The sequence below is a fragment of the Phoxinus phoxinus genome (genome assembly GCF_949152265.1).
Source record: "Phoxinus phoxinus genome assembly, chromosome: 1".
In the NCBI taxonomy this organism is placed as follows: Eukaryota; Metazoa; Chordata; class Actinopteri; order Cypriniformes; family Leuciscidae; genus Phoxinus; species Phoxinus phoxinus.
In genome coordinates, this window is record NC_136876.1 from 15,383,549 (window position 1) to 15,395,248 (window position 11,700).

The 11,700-nt window shown below is 39.7% G+C and overlaps 1 protein-coding gene across 1 annotated transcript; it reads right to left on the reverse strand.

The window, feature by feature from the left end:
* Positions 1–3,018: 3,018 nt before the first annotated feature.
* tnfsf18 (TNF superfamily member 18) lies at positions 3,019–8,930 on the reverse strand. Its single transcript, XM_079605195.1, has 3 exons — positions 8,100–8,930; positions 5,312–5,381; positions 3,019–5,091 (listed from the first exon to the last, which is right to left on the reverse strand). Exons 1-3 carry the CDS (start codon positions 8,286–8,288, stop codon positions 4,739–4,741), a joined length of 612 nt encoding a protein of 203 aa, XP_079461321.1. The 5' UTR covers positions 8,289–8,930; the 3' UTR covers positions 3,019–4,738.
* Between the last annotated feature and the right edge of the window lie 2,770 nt (positions 8,931–11,700).

Consider the following 11,700-nt stretch of genomic DNA (forward strand, 5'->3'; position numbering starts at 1 on the left):
TAACCCATAAACATTGGTTTTGTTAGCATACATAATCTATTTATGTTGATTCAGTGATGTTAAATAGTATGAATAATTCACAATACAGTTTTATTAGCTACACTGCCACACTTTTTCCCCAGTCCCAGACAGCAACATAGTGTCGGCCCAGATCCGGGCCACATCTGGTACATGTGGATTCAACGCGTAGGCTCCCAGATGTGGGCCGGATCTGGGCCGACACTATGTTGCTGTCTGGGGTGTGTTCATGGTGAAGCATGTTGGAAAACAAATCACACATTTCGGGGAAGATGATGAGAAATGTTCAATAGGGAGAGATATTTTTGGAAAGAAAGAGTATCCTATTGTAAGTCAGAGGTCAGTTGACTGAAGTTGCGGTCACATTTCTGATTTACGAATTTCCACGGGCTATTCAATCATTTCAATAGGAATCCATGTGATCGGAAGTTTTGCATGAGGACGAAAAAGTTCCCCACGCAGATTTCTGTCGTCTTTAAGTTGGTCAGGTGAATTTGCCGAGGTGACCAACAGAAAGCTGCCCGGTTTGATAGTGACATCTGTGTTGAGCTGTGCTTCATATAGGCCTATTGTTCCAGGGCCTACAGTTAACGCTAGCCAAGCGCCAAAAGCGAGTACAAATCGGAGTGGGCGAGTATATGAAAGGGTTTCAATCCTGAATCTCCAGTTGGCCGGCAAGGTTTTTGTGAATCCTAACCATGCAATGTTGTGAGAACACAACTGTGAATGTTGATGGGCCAGTGCTGCATCGTCACGGAACTTTGAGCCTTACAATTTTAAATATTCAAGCGCAAGAAGATGCGAAAGAACCTCAATTCATTACTCACGCGCTGTGTGAGGAGTTTTGTGGGCACAACCATCTGAAGCACGCGTCCAGAAAGCCACGTCAGTGCGCAAGTTCGGATTTGAGCTCTTCTTGAACGGACAAATGCGCGCAAGTTCGGATTTGAGCTCTTCTTGAACGGACAAATGCGCGCAAGTTCGGATTTGAGCTCTTCTTGAACGGACAAATTCACACAAAATTATGTTTAAAAATTTCCCACCTCGTCCAGTATCCTAGTAAACAGTCGGTTATGGCCTAAGTGAACATAAACAGCCGAGAAAGACAATGCATGTGCACAGTACCAGTGCATTGGATCCATGCGTTCTTAAAGTGACAGCAGCCTAATATTCCTGCTGCTGTCTGTGTTTTTTATGTTAACAACAAAGGAGAAAGAAAAACTATCAGTCAGTGCTCTTGACTGAGTAACTTTATTAAGGATTAATCTATATTTAATTTATACAGTGAAGTTTGTTTTTTATACATGTAGGTAATTCATCAAATTTCTTTACCTGCAAACTAGCCTGGGAAAACCCAGACCACTCTCTGTTGTAACTGAGTAAGGGTCTGGCAAAGCTCCATAGACAATTCATTTCCACAGGGGCGTCACCAACGGACGTCGGATAGATCTAAAACCAATCAGAGCGATGAATGACATGACGTATGCAGAGCGACGGAGAAACATCTCGAGACTCTCAGCAATTCTCTGTTTGTGTTGACGAAAATGACCATTTTAAATCGCTTGAAACAGACACGATAGCTGATTCAAACGAGTGATGTTGTGATGTTCCACGGCGGCATCCATCTTTGTAATGTACAAAATCTGCGTCAGTCACCGTCTCTGCTCTGTCGTCATCGTGTAAAGCCCGCCCCAACGTTTCTGATTGGTGCCGCGATTTCGACGGATTGGAAATGGGTTTCAATGGGCTCTTTGCCAGACCCACTTGCAGAGCAAATCTAAATTTGCCGGAAGTGGTCTGGGTTTTCCCAGGCTACCTGCAAACTATTAGACTTACCTGAAAAGCACTGTTTTATTTCATTTGTATCATTGTTGTTTTTATAGGCAGGTTACTTCTTTATCATTATCTTTAATGGTGTTTTAAATTGCATAGGCTAGTTTTAGATGAAGTATCGAAATTGGAATAGAGAATTGTGAATTTTCACTGATATCTAAACCTTTGGTGTCATTACTTTCTGTTTTTGCAGTTTCATGGCCAGTAAGAAATATTTATGGCCGGTAAATTTTCTGGAGTCACAGGCCATTGGCAGGTTAGTTTTAGGCCCGGTGCTACACTAGTATTGACAATAGACAAATTACCTTTTTATGTCCGCAAAAGTAATTCACACAGGTTCGGGAAAAAAAATGGGATATGGTTGTACTACTCTGATAACGATATTTTTTGTCCATGTGAACCATACTACTAGGATACTTTGGGCTTAAACACACAGCAAAAGGCCAAGAGAGCGCTATAGTAGCCCCATTATCATTTCTTCTCAACCAACCAACATGTAGAAACAGGCTTTGTTCCCACAGCTGCCATGTTAGATGTCTTTTAACTAGCGGGTTTTCTCCTTCTAGCATGCCTCTGTCAGAATTAGAGTAAATTTGCATAAATGTAATTAAAAAAATATCCGTACCCACCACTGAAGAGGTTTTGATAAGACAAAAGCAGTGCATCTAATATTCAGGGCTATTAAAATGTGCAGGAATGTGAGATGATGAGTGTGTGAAGAGATGTTGATGAACTCATAAGGGGCTCCTCGAAAGCAGATGTGCTGAGTGATGCTTTGGTTTACGCACTCTTTCGCTTTCTTTTCAGAAAGAGGGTCCCGCGATTGAGTCATCAAAACATGACGGCACAGTAGCACAGAATGATGACTCTATACATTCAAGATCTCTGAGATCATTCTCACATGCAGAACCATAAGAGAAGGCTCAGAGGTATCGCCTAACTGAAGACGGTTCAGTTTAGTGCCATGGTAAGATTAAATTAGGTACAAACTTGAAATGATTATTGAAAACATGTCAGTGTTGAACAACCCACAGTTAACTAAACATGTTTGCTGATGGATCCATGGAAATTAGTCACCGCTGTGTTTCTGCCCCCTCACTCCCACCTCGATGGAAAGTCTTATCACCGTCTGTCTCGTTCTTGTAAGTATATCAGCCGGTCTACCATCAGTATGAATGAGTCATCATCACCACAAAAAAAAAATGCATATTACAATGGCAGAAAGTATGTAGTTGTTTATTAGAACAATTGGCTTACACAGTGTAGCCTATAAGCTTTTTTGACAGATATATCTGTGATCAAATATAGACACAAACCTCCACAAAATGAGTAACTTTATTTGAAAGGAGATCTTAAGACATTAAGTAATATTACAAAACAAAACAAAACAAAACATTAATTCAGCCATTTGCAGTGACCCCAATAAGTGACTTAAAGGGATAAAACCTGTTCCAAAAGTTTCTTTTTTTCTGCTGACCATAACCAAATATATATTTTGAAGAATATGAGTAACAAGTTGATGTCCCCCATTGTCTTCCATAATGTGGAAACAAATACTATGGAAGTCAATAGGGACCATGAACTGTCTGGTTACCGACATTCTTCTAAATATCTTCTTAAATGTTCAGCAGAAGAAAGAAATTAATACAGGTTTGGAACAACCTTTGGGGCGAGGAAATGGTGGAAAATTTTAATTTTTGGGTGAACTTTCCTTTTTTTTTGTTCTCTAAACCATACATTTTAAATAGCCAATCAAAGCAGATGGTTGCCAACATGCAATTAACAGCCATAAATACAGATAAATATGACAAATATATAAGAAAAAAAAAGAAAACACACATACGCTTACGCATGATACAATTACAGTATATACATACTTTTAGTGGCTTGGCTCTCTTGATACACCACCTGACCAATGACATGTTGGCGAAAACTTCAGGCTGAATTCAAAATATCATAGTAGCCATTTTGCCGTATTATAGGAGTGTAGTATCCATTTATTAAAGGGAGGTATTCTGATATTCTTTGTCTGCACTTTAACCCCACCCCTTAACCCCACTATGTATGTAGATTCAGTGTGTTTTGTTAGTTTTAAATGGAATTTTACAGAAATAATCCAAAAATATGGTTGTCGAGGAGCTTATAATAGTGACACAAGAGAACCAGAGAGAAAACAAGCGGTATGTATCCCCCTTTCTACTTTAAATCTTGAAAAAAACTAAATCTTGACGTTCAAGCTGTAGATTAAGTGATGTGTTGACCATAAATCTCAAACAAATCAAATGTACAACATCAGTAAAATTTTCTATTGATTCAGGTTTTGTAGTGTGGATAGTAAATAAAGGGATCACAATACCAAAGTGAGTATGTTGTAGAAACATTTGGAGCAGTTCAGGGCCTTAGCGAAGGGTCAATTGCAAACAAATATATATTTTTAACAAAGTGCATCAATAGTACCCAATTTTACATTGGCACACTCTAAAAAAAATGCTTGTTTCAAACCATGTTTTGGTCAAATATGGACAAAACCAACCGTTGGTTTCTTTTTTAATCAGTTTTTTAAACCCAACGGATGGGTTCGTCCATATTTGACCCAATCATGGGTCAACCAAACATTTTTTAGAGTGTTTAACAATCAGAATTCGGCTATGCAGTAACACATTGTTCTTCGAGTGGAGAAAAGCTTAAATATAGTGCAATAAAGGCAGAGAGCTTTCACTACTTTTGGTGATGTGACTTTAAGAAATAAATAAAAAAAGTAATACATTTCTTACCAAATGAAACATGTCGCACACTGTCTCCAGTGTACTTCAAAATCCAACAGATCGGTGCAAATCAGAGTCCACATTCATACTGTCACAGATCCATTTCAGTCTTCGATCTAGATCTAACGAAGCCGGATCACTCCCAGGTGGGTTAAAGTGTGATTGATCTGGATTTTGGCTTTAGGCTTGCAGGTCACATTTAAGAGATCGCCCCTAGACAGTTTAAACCCTTTACCCATGAAGAAAGTTGAGTGTGTTGATCCATTGGTAAGACCTTTTAAAATCACACCAAATATGTTTGATTGCATAGTGATTGTATAGTTTCCTTTCATGTGAGGCTCAAGGGTAAGCTGCAGGTACAGGAAATATTGCCCATCGTACTTCACCTTCAACTGCTTATCTGTACTGTTTATCTCGATGAAGTCGTTTTTCTCCGTTTTCCACTCGAGTAAATCCACCGGATCTTTTCCAGACCCTGTAAACAAATTTAGAGAAGTCATTTTCTGGTTTTTATTATGCTTACCATAGCAAAAGATAGCATTTTAATTGTGAATTAAGTATACAAATAGGTGTTAGGGGCTACTTTAGGACATTAAAGGAATATATTTGGTTCTAGTAAGTAACTAATGATCACAAACTGAAGGCACATTAATATGCAGATGTAAATATCTAAAAGATTCTAAGTGCTGACTTACAGTTTGGTGAAAATGACATTAATTCCGTGACTTTAGGCGTGGGCGTGGGTTGGGCGTGTTTTCCGGGATCCTGTTGGGTCAGAAAAAATAAGGTAAGATCAAGGCTTTTTAAATCTCTCTCACATTGTCTAATTACAGCCAAAATATAGTACACAAAACTATGAAAGCAAGGTCCATAAAGACAGTCTTTCAATGAAAAAGCTTTACAATTATGAGCAATAAGCATTTATACAGCATTTGAGGTTTCCTAGATAAATAGATACGGTAGTAAGATGCTGCTTAAAAGATGCTAAATTTCAAGTCAGTTTTGCAAGTTCGTTGCTAAGGTGTTCTGCATGGTTGTTAGGGCGGTGGTTAATAAGGTGCTTCCATTGGTTGCCAGGTAGCTGCTTGGTGGTTGCAAAGTTGTTCTTTCCTAGCCAACATTGTATTGTGGGGCCAATGTAGGTACGATATGGGCTTCAGGTGTGGGCCCCAAATACGTTTGCCCATGGATTGCATGTCGGCCCAATCTGAATTAACCCCAGTATGGGCTAATTCAGATGGGGTCAATGATACCCATGGACAAACCCGTTTAGGGGCCTTACTGGGGATAAATCAGATTGGGTTTCATGTCTGCCCTCTCTGAATTAAACCCAGTAAGGGCCTTAAATGGGTTTGTCAATGGGTTTCATGTCGGCCCTTTGACAAACACATTTAAGGCCCTTACTGGGTTTAATTCAGATAGGGCTGACAAAAAAAACCCATGAACAAACACATTTAGGGCCCTTACTGGGTTTAATTCAGATAGGGCTGACATGAAAAACCCATGAACAAACACATTTAGGGCCCTTACTGGGTTTAATTCAGATAGGGTTGACTTGAAACCCATGGACAAACACATTGGCCCTCGGTTCTGGTTTCTGGTTTCTTGACAGTTGCTAAGGTGCTCAGATTGGTTGCTATGTTACTCTGGTTGGTCACTAGAGCATTTCCAACAGGTTGATAGTATGCTGTCCAATTAATTTGAGTCAAATTCATCTATCCCCTTTAGCTCATTTGTTTTGAATCCAAATATGTATTTTCAAATGTACAGAAGGCTATTTAAAAGGTATGTGCACAATCAGCGCTTCTGATGTCAGACAAGCCAGGGAAGAGGAGGGGTGGCATTTCCCCTCAGTGGAATGATGTCATAATGTCATGTTCTACTGTTCTGCGGTTGCATGTTTGTTTTCACCAGTCGAATATGCTGCATCTATGTGTGTGTGTGTGTGTGTGCGGAAAAAAAACTAATCTGAAGAGAAAGTATAGTTTCAGAACTTAACCAATTTCATTTTCAAACAGCAGAATCAGGTTCTCATATCTTATAGGTGTTACTTTTGAATGAAACCACCAGTTAAATCTTATAGCCAATCCTATAACCTTCTATAAGCTACCCGAAAATGATAGTGTTTTTATGTCTTATTGTTTTGTACACGTTCTCAATTACATTCTTACAAATAAAGGTTCTTTATTGGCATTTAGGGTTCCATGAAGAAACATCCACGGAAGCTTTCCATTCCACAAAAGGTTCTTTAGATTTTCTTTTTTTTAAATGTTATTTTACTGAAAGATTGTTTGGGGAACCCAAAATGGTTCTTCGATGGCATTGTTGCACAAAGCCCCTTTTTTAAACTTTTAAGAGTGTAAAAAAAATTAGTTCCTTTATATGAAAAGACTGTGACTCAAAAATGATGGTAAATTGTAATTGCATCAGATGCTGATCTCTATCAAACATGTCACAGAAAGTTTCGTTTCTTATTTTCTCGTGCACTAAATTGTTCGTTGGGCAGCCAGAACATGTTTTGACATGTTCATGTGGAAAGTAACCATATTTGACCTTCCAACTGGCATGATACCACAGCTAGTCCCTTATCAGACCAACAAAAGCATTTTCGGCAAATTCAGATCTCTCCACTGTGCTGGAAAGAACAATGATGATTGATACTGAGCAGCGGTATCAATACTGAGTTTCCACATTGGCACTAAATGAGCTGTTTGATTTATTGCATAACAAAGACTCCCCTTATTATGTGGTCATCACATGCTTAATTGTTTTTACAGTGCGGATAATATTGATAGTGAATGTGATGAAGTCTACACCTGCAAATCCACTGCGATTTCAAACATCCCCTAAACATCACCAAAAACACCCGTAAATTTTAAGTTTCTCAGGCATTTCGAAGCATTTTTTTAAATGTGCCCAAACACTTTTTTGGGACCCTCTATATAAAAGTTATTATATATTCATTTGAGCTTATCTGTTTGAGTCTGTTCTGTCTATAAATACGAGGTTGTTGTGATTACACATATCTGCGTTCCCCCCATCTGCGGTTTTGAGTCAGCAAGCCGCTGTGGTCTGACTGTACCCCACCAGATTCACAATACACAATTGCCTGAATTTACGTTTTTCATCTTTTGATTCAAGTCTCTGCTTCACTGCTTCGTTTAATTATTGTTTTTGTCAGCATACTGTACATGTGAACTTCAATATTGTTTAAAGAGCATCCCATACTCTCAGAAGAAGAAAAAAAGCTGCCCTGGGACAGTACCATTTCAAAACATTATGTACCCCTTAAGGTACTAATATGAACCCTTTAGGGGTAGTACAAGGGTGTACCTCCTAAAAGGATACCCACCAGTGACAGCTAATGTACCTTTTTTTTTCCCCTGAGAGTGAGTAGGATGCATTTCATTAAGTTCACAGACATGGTTGAAGCAGCTTATATATAAAATGAACATGAACTTCGATTATAGATCTCATCCATACCTGTGGTTTATCAGGAGCCGGTGATTCTCTGTGAATGAAGTGCAGAGTTATTGACGCGGCCAGGCCTAGAGTGAGCAGGGTGGCCCAAACCAGCAATCCCCGGATCAGCCTCCTCTGATGGGCCAGAGCTCCACCGCCGCCACCCCTGTCACCCGTTTTTTCACTGCAGTACTCGGCAGATAGAGACATGGTGCCTGACAGCGTCAGCGCAGGAGAAGAGTGAGCGAACTGAGGTGAAAACACTGGTGAGGCTGGGATTGATGTCGAATGAGCGTGGCCTCCACCTCTCGTCTTCTGGTTGGCCCGGAGACAAACCTCAGAATGTGTCAAGCTTCCTGTACGATTGTTTTGTGAGTGTCTGTGTTCCTGTTTAGAGTTTCTCAGCAGATGTCCATGAGGAGTGCTGTAGTGTACTTTCCCCTAAAGCATGGGTGATGTGCAATATGAAACATCTCTCGCCTGGGCAGGGACAGGCCCTCCTACTCGCTGTCAACCGGAGGGAAGCAGGTGCCGCAGTCCCTTTAATAGATCGCTGGGAGTTTTTATGCTATACAAAACCATCAAATTCTGTAAGCCACATGTGACGCACTACGTGAGACCTGCGCTAGACCATATACCGTGCTGTTGTGTACAGGTGTTGGTTTCGTTTTTCTTGCCGTAACTTGTTCAGTGGTCAAAGTGAACTTGTTCTGACATGTTAAGAATATATAGGAAAGGAATCCACCACTACCACACCGCATCAGACTAGAGCTAAAGTTTATGTGGCGTATTTATCTTCTGCATGTTATTATTCTGATTAAACATGTTCTGACATGTGGTAACAATAACAGAATGTCGATCCATCGAAGCATAGTATAAATCTTTGGTATCCATACACAGACATTGGCGAATAAGTGAAAGGAGGAAACATGAAAACACCGCCGTTCAAATGTGGTACAATTTTTATTGTTTTGAAAAGCACTGTATGCTGCATTTATTTGATCAAAAATACAGTAAAAATTGTAATTTGTGAAATGTTATTAAAATTTAAATTATTTTAATATGCTGTAAAGTGTAATTGATTCCTTTGATGGCAATTTTTTTCAGCATCATTACTCCAGTCTTCAGTGTCACATGATCCTTCCGAAATCATTCTAATATGATGATCTGATGCTCAACAAACATTTCTTATTATCAATGTTGAAAACAGTTGTGCTGCGCAATATTTTTCTGCAAATATAGTTTTATTCCAGGATTTTTTTGATCTAATTCCGTAATTATAATTTAACTGAACAATAATACAAATCTCTTTTTAGCTGCACTGCAGTAAGAAATCATATAAAAAAATCTAGCAGCATGACATGTATTCAGTAGGTAAATATTTCAATATTTCAAACCTATCCTTTTTTCATATTAACCTAATAAGAATTAGATATTTTTTGCATTGTACTGAGAGTGCAACGTGATCTGACTACATAAAATTAGTAAAAAGCATTAAAAACGTGCATGTAAGCTTTATGTACTTACGCATCTGTGGATATGACCCAGTTGTGATTTTCCCCTGTGACCCAGATCATGCAGAAAGCCTGAATGTGAAAATGATTGACAAATGATTAACAACCATCAAATTAGGAATATTCTCTGATCCACCTCCAGCTTCCCTTTTTATTTAGCATTAATTTTACTTGGAAGAATTTCTGCTAATCCTGTCACATGAATTTTTATAACAGCATACATGTAATAACTATGTAACTACAATTCAAAAGCAGAAAAATTAAGTTTGTGTGTTGTCTGGGCATGTATATGTTGACTATATATATATATATATTGTGAGCTCCAGACTGTGGTCTACCTGTGAAAGTTGCTCTATATGAATGACTCTTGCTATTTGTCATAAGCCAGATAAAGTAAACACCTGCAGGAAAATAGTAAACCAATAAACCAGAAAGAGAGAAATGATGAAATATCAACACTTTCCAAAGCCACAAGAGATTTTCCCAGCTTTAGCGTTTTAAAGCCTTGGGTGAGATAATAAATCAGTGATGAAGAAAATCAAAAGAGGAACCACGTCGCTCTTATGTGTTTGATTGAGAGGAACCGAAAGAGACACAAAGGCATATTTCAAAGATAAAGTCATCCAGGGACGGGGTGTTAGTGACTGGTCACTCTTGTGGGTGGGAACCTCTGGCCAGATAGAGGAAGTTCAGACCTCCAAAAAACACCCGAGATGTGAGGAGGGGATAGGAAATTTATGTGTAGTGTTGTGTGAACATCAAATACGAGTGACCTTTCTCTCTCCTACTCAATTTCCATTTTTTACCAACTGACCGTGCTGACATTACACCTAATGATCTTATGAACTAGGCTACAGTGTATCACTACTTTGAAAAGGCTTTCAATGGAACAACTAAATATGGCGTGTTTTAAAAGATGAAATAAGCCCTTGGGGGATTTTGAAAGTGAGATAAGGTGTCAAAGTGTGACATTAATACTGCTCAGGATGGATTTACTGCTGTAATTTTAAAGACACACAACCATCCCTTCACGTCTCCAGGCTCTGGGATTGAATCTTTTAATAAGTATCAGATATTCCCATGCCAAATCATCACTTTACATATAAACGTACGTTCAGTTTTCTTTTTTTTACAAAAAAAAAACCTCAGTGGTTATTAAAGCACAAGTAGTCCTGAGTAACTAGATGTTTTTGACACTGAAAATATAACTCTTAGGAAAAAAAGGTTCAATGTGGTTCTATATAGAACCCAAGGGTTCTTGGCTCAATTTTAAAGAACACTTTGTCAGAAAGGCAAGAGCCCAGCGCAGACTGTGGAGATTGGCCTGCCACAATGTACTAGCCTGAGCCTGCAAGGAGTACGGGAAGACACATCTCCCCGGAGCCTGAGCCACATGGAGAGTCTGATCAGGTGTGTGTGTCTGCAACACTGTGCATCGCTAAGGGAGTGCCAAGCCCACAACCCCACCGTCATGGAGATGTTTTGTATGGACTCGGGAAGTAGCCAGCAGCCATATCACCCTGTAGTCAAGGCTAGTTGCCTACTGAAGCTAAGCAGGGCTGAGCCTGGTCAGTACCTGGATGGGAGACCTCCTGAAAAAACGATGTAGCTGCTGGAAGAGGTATTAGTGTGGCCAGTAGGGGGCGCTCACCATTAAAATCTTTGAATGTTCGCCTCGGGAACCGGCGAACATTCAAAGATTTTAATAACAAAATAAAACAAATACAAAATGAAAGTATAAACTAGCACCCCCTCGCGGACGACTGCTGGCCACATAAAACAGAAACACAACAATAAAATCAGGCCTGCTCCTCTCTCGATCTCCACTCTTGTCGCTCCTCATTTTATGCTTCCGCTCCTCCATGAGAGATACGAGACCGGTGCGTCGCGCAGGTGTCGCTTATCAGTAATCACGCCACCATTCTCGCACCGTTCTCTCACGTCCCTCGACCTCGTCCTGCTCGCCACATTATTATTTAAGTAATTTGGAGGTGTTTGAGGAGGATATTTCCCTGTTTCTCCCACCCCCGCTGGTCTCGCCCAGCCCTGAATCTCCTGTTTCTCATCTGGTTTTGCCTAGCCCATGTTGCCTGTGCACCCTGTGATCC